This window comes from Bactrocera neohumeralis, chromosome 6, assembly GCF_024586455.1.
Source record: "Bactrocera neohumeralis isolate Rockhampton chromosome 6, APGP_CSIRO_Bneo_wtdbg2-racon-allhic-juicebox.fasta_v2, whole genome shotgun sequence".
NCBI classification, from domain to species: domain Eukaryota; kingdom Metazoa; phylum Arthropoda; class Insecta; order Diptera; family Tephritidae; genus Bactrocera; species Bactrocera neohumeralis.
In genome coordinates this window covers 6,835,166-6,853,125 of record NC_065923.1, presented here as the reverse complement: position 1 = coordinate 6,853,125, position 17,960 = coordinate 6,835,166, and the positions used below count along the sequence as shown (strand labels likewise).

Here is a 17,960-nt window from a genome sequence, read left to right as displayed (position 1 = left end):
CAGATCGTGGTTGTCATGTTTATTAACTGACTTATGTTAATTTTGTCAGTGTGTTCAGCAAGGATTGCCATTTTATCATATGTCCAATTTCTTTGCAAATTGTCCAAGATTATAACGCAAATTCACGTTCTCCGAAAACTTCACAAATTCACTCCATCAAAAAATCATCTTCTCAGATGAAGCCCACTTCTGGCTTAATCAACAAACATACATGGCTTTGTCAACAAACATAATTGTCACTAATGCGGTGAGTCAAACCCTTGTGTGGTTCAAGAAACGCAATTGCATTCCAAAAAGTTTGACTTTGTGGCGGATTGTTGTATGGCAGCATCAGGCCTTATTTCGTTTGAAATGTGGCAGGAAATAACGTAATCATCAATCGCAAGTATATGGCAGATCTTTTTAGTATTATTTGGCATTTGTATTGTTTGGAATTTCAACAAGGATTGACTTACGCCTGAACATTTATAGATCGTTCAACTTTATTACGAAAATTCACGTTCTGTAAAGAATATGTTTCGTGCGCCTCGCTCAACTTATGGCCAAAATAATGTATGCTTTACTGAGCATACATTATCCATCTTGAAACGCAGCATTCATTATTGGATAATATTCGACTAAATAGACCACGTCCAACAGGCAGTAAAGAAAATATAGCAACCCTAACTGAGAGTGTACAAGAAGACCGAGGACAGTCGGACTGACGTAGGAAACGACTTGGCGCATTTTACGTCCAGATCTTAAATTGAAAGCGTACAAAATACAGCTTGTGCAAGAACTACAGGCGCTCGATCTTCCAAAGCGACATCGCTTCGCTCTATGGATTCTTGAGAAGTTTCAAGAAGATCCGACATTTTCAATTCAAATTTTGTTCAGCGATAAGGCCCATTTCTGGTCCAATAAGTAAGTAAACAAGTAAAATTGACGCATTTGAGACAAATAGCAACCTGAGCAGATTCAAGAGCTGCCATTTCATGCAGAAAAAACAACGGTTTGATGTGGTTTGTGGGACGATGAAATCATTGGTCCATATTTCTTCAAAAATGATGCCGGTGAGATCGTAACCGTTAATGGCGACCATTATTGCGCCATAATAACTGAAACCACTTCCTTCACATTACACCAATCAATGGATTTATTAAGAGAATATTTCAGTGAGCAGATAAGTTCACGTTTTGGGCCGCTCGATTGGCCACCAAGATCGTGTGATATCACTCAGTTAGACTTTTTCCTGTGGTGATATGTAAAGTCTTAAGTCTATGCGTTCAATCCCGCTTCGATTCAGACCTTGGAGCAAAACATCACGTGTGTCATTCGTCAGTTACCAGTCGAAAGGCTCGAATGAGTTAACGAAAATTGGACACATGGATGGACCGTCTGATACATAGCCGCGGCCACCGACTGAAAAAGATAGCCTTCAAATAATAAATGCCAAAGAACATTCTTTCTAATGATAACAAATATTCCCCATTAAACTTGAAGTTTTTGTGTTTTTTCTTTAAACAAGTAGGGAACCTCGAAATGGATCACCCTTTATAAAAGAAGCTATGAATAATCGTATTTGTAATCTTTAAATAGAGTTAATGGCTATTTGAAGTGCAGTTGTTTTTGTTTTTGTAGTGCTCAATGAAATATTGTTTCTGTTATTCAATCAAGTGTTCAATTCAGCGATCAACTAAATAACATATTTCTAGAATATTTTTTTATTTTTACAAAATTAATTGCCAAATTTTTTTGTTCTCATATTTTAAAGTATTTTAAATCCACATTACTACTTTTAATAATCAATACATCAGCTTTTGTTCGGTACAGTACTCTCCAAAAATTTTAATAAAAAATAGTTCAAGAATACGCCAAAGAATCGTCTTTCCACTACAAGCAAATGTCAACTATTGAAGTGGTATACTGTTTATAACAGTCAGAGAAGTCCTACTATTAGCTTTTGTGCTAACAGACGAAATGGTGAATTAGAAGATACAATAAATATTCACAAGTATTAAAGCAAAAATCATTTCGTCTCAAGAAGGTCTCTGAAAACTAGAGTTTCGCCTGCTAAAAGACATTTTAATCCAATGAGAACAGCCCTAATGCACGGATGACTCGACGGAATCACATGAAAATATATTTATGTGAGATAAATCGAAACACTCAACTAGAAGATGCTTGAGGACATCGCAAAGCATTATCTCAAACACCCGTATTTGTGCAACTGTAAACTTGTATGTGCCCGAGTAGGTTTATCAGAACACAACTTTAGCCTTTTGCAGCGTTCGCTTAATCAGCAAAATGCTCAACTTCGGCACAGTCGATAACAAAACGCTGAGGACGTGGCTATAAGTTTGCGCAATGTTTACATTGTTTGGCTGGAAACAATTGAATTCATATGAAACGGAAGCAGAGAAAACTTTACAGAAATAACAAAACAACGAAAATAAAAGCAAAAACAACAACATGAATGGAAATGGAAATGAAAATGTAAATGAGAAATACCACTTGGAATGACCAACGAAATATAAACACTTATCCAGTTAACGTGAGTTCGTACAGAGGAAACTTTTGGTGCTCATTGCAGCGGCAAAATTTCGCAAATTCGAAAGCACAGAAGGGACGGCCACACAAAGCGTTGCTGCTGCACGAAGGATATTTTTTTGCACTTTTTACTGTTTGCGCCCTTTTGCTATTTCGAGTAGGAAAGTAACGGAATTGTTAGAGTTTCACAGTTATTTCTTTAATTTGATTTTTCCACGTGAAGTTTTGCGATGCACACGCTCGTTGCTTTCGCTTTGCCAGCAGAAACCGCACAAACACGCGCACACACACACACAATAACGCTGGTATGGACAATGGGTCCAGTGGTTACGCCGAAAAAATGTTGCACTTGCAACAGCGGAGCGGCACCCAAGGCGGTTGCACTGTCGAACTGTCCGGTCGCCAAAAACTACTGAGTCGCCACAGAAGTGGTGACCACATTTAAAGCTTACCAAACGCAAGCAGCGTAACGGTAAATAAGTAAGTAAGTACGAAAGTGTTTCTGTGTCAATGTGTGTGTGCGAATGTCAGTGGGCAAAAGACAAAATGGCCACTCATTCGGCGTAATGGCATAATGACAATGCTAATGCAACTGAGTGTTTATTTCTCTCTATTACCGTTATGACAAATAAAAAATTAAAAATAAATGAAAACAATGGAAAACCAAAACAAAAACAAAGATAATGCCAGCGAGTGCAACTAGCGTGACAACCGTTGCCTTTGTTATTGCCAGCGCATGCATACAGATATGCATGCATGTAGTTGTGCGTCGCAGAACACACACACACTTACACACACAAATATGTGACTCGGCATGCACAGAAAAATATTTGAATATTTGATTGTCTGCCAGTGGGCGCCAAATGGTCCAAGCCACAAGTATGCGTTGGGGTTAGGGGTTTTTGTGGATGTTGTTGTTGTTGTGATTGTGGTCACACACAAGAATTTGCGCTGCAAAACAGAGCTGTGTAGTTTGCTTCATTTTTTTTCACTGCGCTGAAATTCACATGCCATAAATAACAATTGACCAGTTGCACCGCAAACCGAAGGCGCAGCTGGTGGAGCTGGTGGCAGCGTGCTAGCTGGCGAGAGTTTAATAGCAATTTCACAGTTCATGCAATGGGCGCGAGGATGAGAGTGGTTGTGTGGGTGGGTGAGAGTGGTTGATGGCAGGTGCGGCGAGGGGCAGCCATTAAGCCAAGGCCACTTGTGTGTGGATATGACGCAAGAGTGACTGGCATTGTCATAAACTTTTCATGGAACCAAATCGCCAATTGAAATTGCTGGCAGGAATTGCAAAATGCTGTTGCATTCTTTTTGAATTGCTGTCAACCCAGTGTCCAGTACTCGAGAATTCTCAAAATTTGACTATATATCCAGATATCTGACTCCGAGCATATAAACAGACGCACGGACAGACAAACGAACATGGCTCAATCGACTCAACTCGTCATGCTGCTAGCTTATATAAACCTTTTTTTGGGTCACCGGTGTTTTCTTCTGAGTGTTACAAACTTCGTGGCAATTTAAATATACCATGTTCAGGATATAATAATCCACAAGAAATGTGGGCTCAATAGAATACTTTGATCTGAAGGTATATTCGTAATATCTGAGACCCCCTCTAATCAAATCAAATCAAATTTTAAGTTTTTCGAATTTCGAAATCGAAAAAGTTTATGAAAAATTAAGGAACTCTACCTAGTATGGGCAGCAATACAGATTAAGTTGTTGCAAGACACAGTAAATTTGCAGAGGCTATGCACTTTTCATGACCACGTTTCAATCCCAACGGACTATACCACCAAGCAAATCATTTGAATTATGTTGGGATATGCAGCAATGTTTTCACAACAAATAATTTTAGTTATATTTCGCAATAATAAAATGAGCAGCCGGTCGAATTTCCTCTTGCAGAAGAATAACCTCAAAAAATATTAAATGAGATAAAAGCGGACACTCGAATGATTATAAATAGAAACGGAAACTCTGTGCTATCATCATTTTCATTTCATTGTTTTTTTTTTTTAGAAGGTTATGTGCGTTGGATCAGAAAAGAAAGTAAACAAAAAATACCGCTTTTAGTGGGTTACATTAAGTTCAGCCTACAAATAGGCGCAGAGCGCACGTTTTAGCAAAGTCACGCACCGAACCCTGTAGTAATATTTCAAACTTATAAAAGATAAATTTGTAATTTTACTGGAACTAGCAAATTATGCATTGGTTTAGAGAAAAACTTCAATAAAAATTTGACTGCAAGTCCTATACTTTTTAGTAGAGTTGTATTACCAATTTTGAACACGACAATGAAAGCTAAACTCAACAAAAATACTATATATATAAAAGTCTATGATACATATATAAAAATCAGTAAATATGTCGTCACCTAAAATGCAGTTGAAAATTTATGATTATTTATCATATTGTCTTCCCTTCCAGAAAAGAGTGGGAAAAAGGCAAGGTGATACGTCCCTGTCCATGATGAGCATCTATACAGATAGCTACAAGCAGATAATCCAGTGGGCGATGGTGTCTTTTCAGCAAAATTAGACAACAAAATCGCCTTCTTGTCTATTTCAATGTCTTCAAAGCGGAGATCACAGCAATTAAAGAAAACCTTCTTGTCTTAATAAGGAGTTTGCTCACAACAAGGAATATCTATATGTAAGAGACCTAGGAAACAGAATATATTAGGTTATAGTTTTGTCAAAGAGTTGTGAATGTCTTGATCTCTTGACCTCTTAGTTGATCTAACATCCTATTTCACGATAACCCTGCAATGGGTTCCAGGACATGATGATATTCCTAGTATCGGTGAAGCAGATGAACCAGTCAGAACGTAGTGCCTACATTTAGATGCCGGAAATGATAAAATTAAATCGACAAACATGTTATAAATATAGCGGAGTCTCGGTGGGGGCAATCTCTAACTTATTCAATAAGTAGGCAAACGTGAAAATGGAATATGGGCCGCACATGCGACTATTAAAGTTCAAAAGGAATGACATGGAAAAGAAATAGGAGTACTAATAGAGAGGCATGTCAGCAGACTAGGAATGCCATATAAAACATATTCTAGGCAAATGTAAGGCTCTGTATGGGAAAGAAATGGAAAGGAAAGGAAAAAAAAGAAAAAGAAAGGAAAGGAAAGGCAATGAAAGAAAAGGAAAGGAAAGGAAAGGAAAGGAAAGGAAAGGAAAGGGAAAGCAAAGGAAAGAAAAGAAGTGGAAAGATTGATTGAGAAGATCCTGACGATATTTCGGAGGTTGAATAAATGAAACTTTTCGCACTGATAAACTCCATTAGAAATATGGTTCCGATAGGTGACAATAAGAGCAGAGATATAAGTCCCGGTGGTTTTACAATAGTCCTCTCACACGCCTAGTTGCGTCATCAGACAGCATCTCTACCTATATATCTACAAATAATATATAAATTCTATATTGTAAAATTATTTTGATTTTCTTCTGAAACATTCTTGTTTTAATTTTATCGTAAACCTTCTGAACTTTTTACTTAGTTTTGGTGTTTTTAACACCATTGAATTATTTCCAATTAATATCGTAGGCGCAATGTAAGCTCCGATTTGGGTATACTCCGGTAAGAAGATTGTACTTATCTGTGATATCCAAATAGCCTACTTAAAGCAGAGAAATATTCACATCAAAGTAGCACAAATCTATTACAATGTATAATAAAATATACCATCGTCATACCTTTTGGACAAAACAAGAACACAATGCTGGAAATCGCAGCGACGGCAACTCAGCAGTGGACAATAGATGAAAACGGAAACACTAAATACTGAAATTTCTCAAGGACATAGATTTCACTATTTTATCTATTTACAACGTTAAGTAGATGGAAGCCGTTTAGCGTACATTTGCATTCTGCCAGCTCTCTTCCCTCTTGCATCTTCGCAATTCTCATCTTTTTGCAGCGGAATTTTGAATGCCAGGATATTCAGTGGCTTTAATGCCGGAATAAAACGCACAATTCGAATGCAATTTGTGAGATAGCAAAGTTTTTTCCAGAAAAGAAAGGAAAAATAGAGCAAATGAAAGTAACTGGACCGAGAGGGATAATAATAATACATACATTCGTATGTAATATCGTGGCTGCAGCCAATAAGTAGCTTCGAATCTTCTATTTTACGTCGACTTCTATTCAGCACGGCAATAAGCCCTCAGCAATCTTAGTTGTAAGTATACATGGAGGTATGTGCTTATTTCACAAACCTCCACACATTTGTGCTCCATTGTTACCAAACTCATAATACGTTGTAGATGGACCAGCATGGAGCTCGTCTCGCCTTTTGTGGCTTCACAATTAACACTAAATTCGGATGGTGCACGCCTGCGCTGTTCGCAATCAAGCTGATGTGTGTGGTTATTGTCTGCTGCAGACACTGCCGCAAGCCATCCATCCTTAAATGCCTCCCATAGCTATATGCATCATCGAAAGTCCTGCTGGCGGCAGCAATAAACAGCAGCAACAACATACTTTCACCATTCCGGCTCGCAACCGGCGGCACTTTGTTCCCTCGCACTCACTGCACACTTTACTACTTACATATGTACACGCATATAAATTTAAAATATATGCATTTACCAGCCTCCACACCTTTATCCGGCCGTGTATTCGCACCACGCACGCCCAGTTTTAGCTCCTGAAGCACTAAATCGCCGCGAAGTGGGTCATGAGCTGCCAGGGCTTCGCTTAGCGTCGGCGTCTACATACGAGTATGACTAGCTGACTGCCTTGCGGCCTGCGAAATGAAGTGTCTAACAGGCTTTCGTAGGCAAATCCATTTTGTACGCAGCTGCTCTCGACCACTTTTAATTTTGCATCTACATCCAAGCATTTCCCACGAGAGTCGAACAAATGGAGCATACAACCGGATAAATTCATATTCAGCCAAATGGACTTCCATGTACACGCACATAGACGCAGGTACATACACTTTGGTATACAATAGATGGAAGTAGACGCAAACAAAGTTTATGAGCCACATTCGACTACACTTACATATGTATGTGTGTAGTTATGTGTATGATTTGTCGATGTGTGCTTAGAACATGGCGACTTCTGGAAAAACCGAAATTATTTAGTTGTAAATATGTATTGCATAAATATGCAAGCTTATAGCAGTTTGTGGCTCTTAAATTTTCATATTTTATTTACTCGCGTGTTTATTAACACTGTGCAAAAAGTGCGTGCCTACATGCGGAAAAAGTTAAGTTCTGAATTTGGTTTACATTCTTGCTGGATGTCTCGTCCACCTTCTCCTTCAACTTTTGCTTTTGGCTTTAGCCACCACTTGGCAGTTCTATAATTTCAGGAACTCCGAACGGCTGAAAGTTTTTATTACAAAATTTCTTATAATAGAAATATATTTGGAGTGTGGAAACCCAGTACACATCTCTGACCTCAATGACAAATTTTTGAAAACTTTACGTTAAAGAATCCATTGATAAGAATAGCTCAAAACCTCTGGGTAAATCATATCAAGAGAATACAGGCATGCTCATAGACGGTAAAAGCTCATCCTAATGGCTACTGAATGAAAGCTCTTTTTCTCGATCAAAGAAAGAGAATTTTCTTTTGAAGTGATCTCTGACATTGGTATAGTAATTCATTGTTATAATTAATTAATTTTTTTGTAAAAAACATGATAACCAGAACGTATTAAAAGTTGATTCAAATCATCTTTGATTTGTTGTCCTTTTGCTTGTGTAATTTGTTGAGGCTACTGCATTCCCAATCAAAAGTGATACTTCTAGAAGTTCACAGCGCTATAGTGGAAAGAATATAAGGAACTTTGGAGCAGATCTATTTACTAAATCCCAAAACCACTTGAAGAAAGCTGATATACCGTAATCGATGAAAAAAAAACTACTTTCATTGAGCAAATTATTGGCACAAGCCTCTGAAATCATATTTTTTTACGAAATTTCCTAAAGCAAAGAGCGAGCACATACGGAATATTTAAATATGCAATTTAAGCTTTCTTCTTTAAAATTGCTAGGAATAAAATATGAGCTTTTATGCCGACTACAACAAACCAATAACTCTGAGCACAGTAAAATGAAAATTCCTGACCTTTATAAGTTTATATATTCACAATAAATGTGTTGATGTGTTTGTTTACATTGGAACAACAAAAAATCCAGAAATTGTTTGGTCCACGGTTAAATTATATTTCAAAAAAAATGTATTTAGCTATGCTAGTAGTCAGTGGTGCGTTGCCATTTTCACAGTGGATAAAAATATCGAACAAAGAATTTGTCTAAAATTTTGTATTTCTAACCAAATTTCGTGTGCGGATTCGTTGCGAATGTTGGAAAAGGCTTACGGTGTTTCAGTTTTATCAAAAACTCAAGCCTACGAGTGGTACAAAGACTTGAAAGACTATCGAGAGATCGTTAAAGACATGACTCGTTCTGGACGACCTTGGACCTCTTCAACTGATGAAAATAATAAAAAAGTGAGTGCTTGAGAATCGTCAGCCAAGTGTAGAGAGATGGTTAGAGAGCTCGACATCTCTCGCGAGTAAGTTCGAATGATTTTGGTGGATGTTTTGGGTATGAAACGCGTTCTTGCTTGACTCGGAACTACTGCCGATGAGATGGGTTTATTAGTTTGACATGAAAACATAGCATACTATCGTGGGAATGGAGGAAAAAACGAGCCGAAACCAAAAAAACCGTGCCAAAGTCGACCAAAAATCAAAGTGATGCTCGTTGTTTTTTTCAATATTCGTGGTTTGGTGCATCATTAATTTTATTCAGAAGAACAGACATTCATTAAGGAGTTATATTCGGCCGTATGGAGGCGTTTGAATGAGAACGTCCGTCGAAAACGGCCGAAATTGTCTAAGAACAATCCAAAAATGCCATAATACCAACGATTAACCACCGTATTCACCATATTTGGGTCCGTGTGATTTTTCCTTGTTACACAAACTGAAATTGTTACTTCCGTCGAACTCGTTTTCAATCGATCGAAGAGATACAACCGAATTCGTTGAAGGAGCTGGAGGTCATCCCAAAATATGCTTATGAAAAGTGTTTCGAGAACGGGAAAAATCGTTGGCATTAGTGTATTACAACTGGTGGGAATTACTTTGAAGGCAACAAAATAAATATTGATGAACAACTTTGATATTTTGCGTTTTCTTTACAATTTTCGGATACTTTTTTGTCATAATGTATGTGACATATATACGTATTTTTCACTAAACACCGTGGTTTATTCAACTTTTTTGCATTTTCCTTTGCTTCTTTGCTGTTCTTGTTTCGCCGCCTGTGCAAAACGGGCAAAACAGCCAAACTTAATTCATTATGTTGCTCATTTCCACCATTTTGCATTATTAAATGCAATTTCTCCGAATCGCCAGCTGTTCCGCCATGGCTAAGCAACCACCCCACCGATACAAGAACACGCTGTGAGGCCCCGACGCGACGCTCATTTACTGCACAGCGGAGAGAGAGGGGGTGGACAGCTACTTGTTTATTTGCTGGCACTTGGAGTGTATGAATTATTCCATGAGTACTCGGCTGTCATTTAAAAGTAAACAATAATTTAGTTAATGCGAATGTTGATATAAAATTGCAAATTAACTTTTCAGGCGATAAAAATTGCGCGTTCTAATCGTGAATATAGCGCAGCGCAAATAATACATTCGTACCCCGCTCGACAATGAGTAGGTCCACGCGGCCTCTGTGCTGCCATTGAAAGTGTCCTTCGTGGCGTGGGTACTTGTAATTTGTGCGAGTATTGCTATTTAATGATCCCACTCCCTGCACTGTCAGTCAATACGCGCTATCTGAGTAATGAGCACTTCAGATACCCTCCTCCCCCAAACACACTCAAGCAAAGAATCGGCTCTGCAGTAAGTGGGTGGGGAGCGTGTGTTTTGCCTTCGCATACATTGATATTAATATTGTATAAATTTGAAATCAATTCATGTTTATGAGTATGCAAATGCAGCCGTCTCTTCGCCGCACGAGTTATTGATTTTCTCGTGCAATTAAAATTTCAAATGCACGAGCCACTCTAATTGACGAGAGTTGCGCTGCTATGAGCGGCGAGTGACCCAGTTTGTAGAGTGCGTGTTCAGGATAATTAAAAATATTGCTTTTGTATTAAATGTTCATATTTATTTTTTTACACTTTGTCGCTTTTTCATTCGTTCATGATGGATTGACAGCAAACTGATGTTATTGTAAACAAATCGAGCAAGTCCGATGTAGTGATGACGGAGCTGTTATACACGTACAGCCAACTCAGAACTTGTTACTGGAACAATTACACACACTCACCTCAGGAAATTCAAAACAGTTCTAACAAAATAATTCTGTCAAATTGCTCAAATTTTTACTAATGCTTCTTTTGATATATCAAAATTCTAGACATTCTGAGAAAGAGTGCGATATTCGGAATGCGTTATGTCAACAAATGTTACGTATACGCCCCGCACGTACCTCAATTACCTTTCTTACAGTACACGCGAGAAATTAAAGATTTAACGCCACTTTTACAGGCATGTACTAGTATCCCAGATTTTGAAATGTCTGTGCATATGTAAATATATTGGGTAGTCGAAAATGTATTTTCGTATTTCTAATCAAACTTCAACTTACTATTTTTTATATTTATAATGAACTAAATATGTACCATTTTGTTCAACCGCTTTTTGCCATTTTTCCATTAGAGACATTATTCCATCAGTGTAAAACTTTTCTGGTTTCTCGGCGAAAAACTGCGACAAGTAATTTTCACAGGCTTCTCTTGACTTTACTCCATCAATGGAGTTTTGCATTGACCGAAACAAATATTAGTCCGATTGTGCAAGGTCTGGGCTATATGGTGCAGGCATCAAAACTTTCCAGTCAAGCTCTCCCAGTTTTTGCCGAGACATCAGGGATGTGCTGATCAGTTCTGGCAGTTTTTTCGATTGCTTGCTTCGATCTCTTTAATTGTTGACAGTAAAATGTAGAATCAATCGTTCGACCAGACTGGAGGAGCTCATAGCGGATGATTCCTTTCCAATCCCACCAAACACTCAGCATAACCTTTCGAGGCATCAACCTGGCTTTGCGACCATTTTTGAGCTTCACCACGCTTGGACCATGATCTTTTTCGCACATTATTGTCGTATTTGATCCCTTTTTCGTCTCCTGTTACCAGCCGCTTCAGAAATGGTTCGATTTCATTTCGTTTCAACAAAAAATATCAGATGTTAATTCGTTCCATTAAATTTTTCACATACAATTCCTGTGATACCCAAACATCGAGCTTCTTTTTGTAGCCAGCATTTTTTAAATGGTTCAAAACCGATTGATGATGAATGTTAAGTTCCTTAACGATGTGATGGCTGCTTATGTGACGGTCCTGGTCAATCTTTTTCATTATTTCATCGACTTTTTCAACGATAGGTCGACCAGAGCGAGTTGCATCTTTCACATCGAAATTTCCAGAACGGAAGCGAGCGAACCATTGTTGTGCTACACGAACTGATACAGCATCGTCTCCGTAAACTTCAGAAATTTCATTGATGGCTTGCGTGGCATTCTTCACTTTTTTATACAAAAATTTCAAAATAAAGCGAATTTCTTCATTATTTTCACTCATTTTTGAACAGCTGTAACTTTTTTTCAACTTTCCAGAATTTAATTTTTTTTTTGGTTAAATGAAGCTTAAAGTCTCACCTTTACAACACTATATGGTATGACACAATGTGATTGGTAGCACTGGAGATATACGACCTGCAACGGCATCCATTGACAAATACGAAAAGACTTTTTCGACTACCAAATATTTTCTTGTGTATGTTCTCTATCGTAAAATATGCCTTTGATTATGTGATAATATTGTCTTGTGTATGAGCCAAAGAACGCTTCGGAGTTGGTATGATGAATTTTCGACAGCTTAACTAAATCAATATAATTACTCAGTTAGTGGGGCAGCAAAGGTACAGCAAAGGCAAAAGCTTAATTGAAACGAATCGCTCAGGCATATGAATGTAATCAACTTAAATTTAGCACGAAGCTGTTAGAGCTCAAAGTAAAAAAAATATAAAAGATTTTAATTTTTTGTGAGTATATGTTTATGACTAGGTGTAGTTTGTGAGTTAGTATAGTAAGCAAATAAATGTGATTAAATTTGTCCACTTTTATCTTTCAGCAAACTGATTTGTCTACAAAATAACATATTTATTCTACATGAGACCACAAAAACCTCTGATCCGAATGTGATATGCTCGTATGATGAAATTTATATTTAAACACACACATTCATTTCACCAATTTCAGTATTTTATCTAAATTTAATTTAAATCCTAGCATTTTGTCAATTTTAATCCATATGAAACTCTAATCGAGAAACATAAAAAAGTCATGTAATCAAATATATTTGCAACAAGCTTTATAGGCGCCCATAACTCAACTGGAAATTCGTCAATGGCATTACATATGGCAACCAAAATTTGGCGCAGCATTAATGAGAATTTCCGCTCCAGCAATTTAAGCTGCAACGCAATGCGCGCTTAGCCATTCACAAAAACGTTGCCACGAGCACATTACATTTAAGCACTGATGGGCGCTCACTTAATCAAAAGGCCAACAAAGCATCAATTAAATACAAATAAATAACACCAGCAGCGACGGCAGCAGAAGCTCCGCGTTTCCGACAAAATTAAATATGAATGGGAGAATCGCAATGGCGTATGCAGAAGAGGTCACGCAGAGGCACGCACAAACAGAGAATACCATCGCACACACACACACACTTAAAGCGTGTATGTGTCTCGCGGTGAGGTTATGCGAGCTCATGAAAATGTGATGCTGGCACATAATTTAGTTTATTGATCGCCGGTCGGAATTCAAGACATTTCTACATATGTACTAGCTTCGTGGTACGTGCGAAAATTCGGCAAAAGCAAAAAGCGGGAGTCACGAGCTTCTTGAGTTATAAATATTTTAACACCCTAAAGCACCGTTATTTATGCCGAGGTGCATTGTTATACTCTTGCAACATGTTGCTACAGAGTATAATTGTTTCGTTCACCTAACGGTTTTACGTATCACCTAAAACTAAACGAGATAGATATAGTCCTATATACATACTTATATGTACATATAATGGGTTGTCAAAAAAGTCTTGCGGTATTTTTATTGAATTTTTTTTTTTTTATTGAAATTGAAATGAATTTTTGGTGACTCATGCCCAGCTCTTGACCGATGCTACGACTGCTACTGTGCCGGTTCGACCAATTCAGCGATTTTATCGCCATTTTCGACGACAGGCCTTCCGAGCGTGGCGCATCTTCGACCACCTCTACACCAGAACGAAAACGTTGAAACCATCGTTGTGCGGTGGAAATGGAAACTGTATAGGGTCCATAAACTGCACAAATTTTATTGGCGGCTTGAGATGCATTTTTGCCTTCATCGTAGTAGTACTGTAAAATATGCCGTATTTTGCTCCATGTTTGCGACGCTATAACTCACGAACGACTTAAAAGAAACGACAATCAATCAAACACGTGTTAGCGCGTGAAATGAGCTTTCCAAGAGGTATAGCATGACCCGATGCGACGAATGAAACTAGAACTACGCGCTTTCAGCGCCAATTAGCGAAAATACCGCAAGACTTTTTTGACAACCTATTATATAAGAGATCAGAATGATGAGACGAATTGAAATCCGGGTGACTGTCCGTCAATTTGCCCGTCCGTCCGCTGTAACTTGACTAAAAATTAAGACACCTTGATGAAACTTAGAAATCGGACTACAACCACGCCTACTTCCCATATAGATAAACTTTAAATTCTTTTACTTTCCAGTACACAAATTAAGAAGCAATTGACGGAATAAAACACGAATAATGCTTATGACAAAAATTGTCGGCACAACAACTGTTCAAGCCCCAGATTTGGAGGCACTGCCAAATATGTGGACCCTAGTATCTATAGTTAACCTTTGACCTGAAAATATTTTTTCCTGATAATAGTATTTTTGTCTGTCAAAGATCGGTCAAATCGGGTCAATACTTCCCTGAGCCCCATTTACCTAATATAAAGATTTTCGAAGCGCCCGGTGACTTATATGTGGTTATCTCAACGAAAATGAGAGAGCTTGTTTTACTCATAACAGCTTATCTCTGTGCCTAAAATAGAAAAAATTGGGCGAAAACTTGACCTATCCCCCATATAACTAGTATCAGGTTTTTCGAATATCCGGCTGACTTTACGCCATGTGATTGGTGATAGTATGGGAGGTACTTTATTAAACCCAGGGAGATTTTTTAGTATGTGGTATATTAATAGTTTGTGGTATTGACAAAAATAGTTGAAATCTGGATAACACTATTCCCAACTACAATATAATGATTTTCGTTTTTCTAACAAACCTTATGTCGAATATGTCAGTCAGTCTATGAATTATACAAGGTGCCTTCCAAAGTAAACAGGGCTTAAAAAAAAAACGGAATAAATGGTTTTTTCGGCAAAATCAGTTTAATTTATTCAAAATAGTCTCCTTCTGCTTCAATACAGCTTTTTGCACGGTCCAAGAGCATGTCGAACGAGTGTTTTAGCTCGTTGGTCGGTATGGCCGCCAGTATGCCGGTGCAAGCCTTTTTAATGGTCTCTACGTCTGCATGAAGTTTTCCTTTCATGAGCAAATGCATTTTTCCAAAAGGAAGAAGCCGCACGGTGCCATATCAGGTGAATACGGCGAGTGGTTAATGGTAAAAATTTGATTTTTGGTCAAATAATCCTTCTTCGAATGTTGGATTCTGAGCAATTTTTGGTCGTCAGTCAATTTCTGCGAAACGAACCCTGCACACACCTTTCTTAAGCCCAAATGTTCAATCAAAATGCGACAAATCGATGTTTTGGAGATGTTCAATTCCATTTCCATGAATTTCAATGATGATTTCGGCTGATTTTTAATGGTAGAATTTCGATAGAATTTCCAGTGATCACGGATTTCGATTGGCCGTCATTTATGTTCTCACGACCACTTTGAAAACATTGAAACCACTCGTGCACTCTGCTGCGGGATAGGCAATCATCGCCATAAAATTGTTTCATCAATTGAAACGTTTTGTCAAAAGTTTTACCAATTTTAAAACAAAATTTAATGTTGGCTCTTGGTTCGAAGCACACAAACATACTGACACTTTAAACGCAATAACTTTACTTCCAATCAATGAAATGTCTTGAAATTCTCACTGGACAATCGATAAACAGCAGATTCTAACGCACTAGTCGACATATAGATGGCGCGACCAGGGGGCGCTAGATTTAAAAAGTCCTGTTTACTTTGGAACGCACCTTGTATGTATTATATATATATATATACTATATATAGTTGCTTAGATTCCGTTCCTCTGGTTGACGTTTTACACCTTAAGGTATTTCCATGGCTGTGATCCTTGCAAGTTGAAAGAGTATAAAATGTTAGGTTGCACTCGATCTTTTCCCTTCCTTACTTGTTGTAACTAGAGATGACTTCGTCAAGGTATAAAGCGTATTTTTGCATTAATTAAGTTAGAAGAGCCCAAAATTTCATGGACTTGGGAGTGACTTCAAGTTTGAGTTAGTGCTTTAACTCGACAATAATAAAATTTTTTAATTATCGTGAAATTTGATGTAAAGGTCCTCTTTAAGACCTTGACACTAAAAAAGATGATACTCAAATAATAAAAACATTTTTCGAGAATCAAACCAGCATCATTTCAAACCACTGAAATCCCGAACTTCCCAAATATCTCACTGAAATTGATGAATGCTTAATATAAGTCTAAATTTGGCAGCGTTTATCTCTATACATCGCACAAATCCATTCTAGAAACCCCACAAACAACGCGCACCATGAAAAACCGAATCGACCACGGTGGATCACCATGCCACGCCATGAATCAAATAGTCACACAGCAAGTGCCATCGGTCCAAACAAATGCCTTGAGCACACACAAATATTATGAAAAGCGCCAAAATTCAGCAACGTATAATAAATGCATAAGAATCTCTACTTTCTTGACTTTCTCGACTTTGGTGGCGAAGAAGCAAGCAGAAGAAGTCAGCGAAGAAAAATTACATTCAACGTGGTTGAGAATAGCTGCCATTTATTTGCGGAATTCATAAAGAAAACTGTGTTCATTTATGTGAGTGCCTGCGCCTGCCACTTCTACAATGCTTCGGAGTGCGCGTCTTCAATGCCGCTATCGCCGGCATCGACGGCTCGAGTCGTAAAGACTGAGAAATGACAGCGCGTTTATACAACGGCCTTAACTATTCACCAACTTTCTTGAGTTGGCAGCGGAAATGCACGCCACACCAACCCCTCCCCCTGGGACGCGCGCGACTCTTGGCGCATATCACACATTCATAAGTCGCCAGCCTAAAGAATTTTTTCAATCAACACACTCGACGACTGACAGCCAACAATCCATTGCCAATAACATCGAGTTGGCCCAGGGGGCTGAGCAATGGAGCTGTCGAGCTGCAGCGGCTGGCGGAAGTTGGCGAGGCAGTGCATTGAACTGACAAATATGCGGGCTCACGCACACCAACATTCATATATATGTGTATATATATTCATAAATATGTATATATACTACTATATACGGTATATGATGAGCTTGTGGCTGCCGAGCGCTCGGAGGACGCACGCAAAGAATCTATATGTACATACATATATACAAAAACCTTTGCGAATTTCTTATAAGCATAAAATGCAGCGCTTTCCTGCCTCCCTGCTGCCACCAACGGCCTAGGAACTACACATAATGCAACTGCCAGCATCATAAATGCCTAACGGTTTTTGCCTCGGCGAATTTTCCACTTTTAATCCATAAGCTGGTTTTTCGAACACAACCAATCTTTACAACAACACCAAAACAACAAACACCAAACGGCACTACAGAAAACTATCAACCATGATGACAGCAACAGCAGCAACAACAACAAAACCAGCTTTAAGACACTAACAAAAGTCTGAAAGTGACAAATACCGCCCGGCAGGGCGTGGTGGAGTGTGAAGCGTGCCGTATTTGTGCTTCGCCCCACCTCCCCACCAAAATTGTGTGTTTAGTTTGTATTTATTAACCATCTAGAAATTGCTAGCAGCCACAATCTGGTGGCAACGCTTGCTATTCGCCACAGTGCGGAGCGTGAAACGTGAATTGGCAGCGATGGCAGTGCGCCAAGAGGCCACAAAGCAACGCTAAGAAAACGCCAGCTTGCTAAGATAACCTCTTGACGGCATACAAACAAATATGCGCACACACACACAAACGAAAACACACACATAAACGCTTGGATAGGAAATTTTCGAGCAAAGCAGCGACGTGCTGCTCCCGTTCATTACACTGCCTCCCGCTCTCTCTTCGCTTTTCCGCAGTCGCTTTGTGTCCTGCTG

At 38.6% G+C, this 17,960-nt stretch overlaps 1 protein-coding gene across 12 annotated transcripts in view; it reads right to left on the bottom strand.

Annotated features, from left to right (window-relative positions):
• Positions 1 to 17,960, bottom strand: part of LOC126763750 (band 7 protein AGAP004871) — a 122,168-nt gene that overhangs the window by 74,462 nt on the left and 29,746 nt on the right. The window contains exon 1 of one of the 12 annotated variants that reach the window (XM_050481517.1): positions 2,546 to 2,952. The exons of 8 other annotated variants lie outside the window; for them this stretch is intronic. Coding sequence is in view for 1 of the 4 variants with exons in the window: in XM_050481520.1 (XP_050337477.1) it covers positions 2,546 to 2,567 (22 nt within the window). In the remaining 3 variants the exon portion in view is untranslated. Of the gene's footprint in view, positions 1 to 2,545; positions 2,953 to 17,960 lie in introns of those variants that run through there. 3 more of the 12 variants (XM_050481506.1, XM_050481508.1, XM_050481520.1) reach the window with 3 other exon arrangements.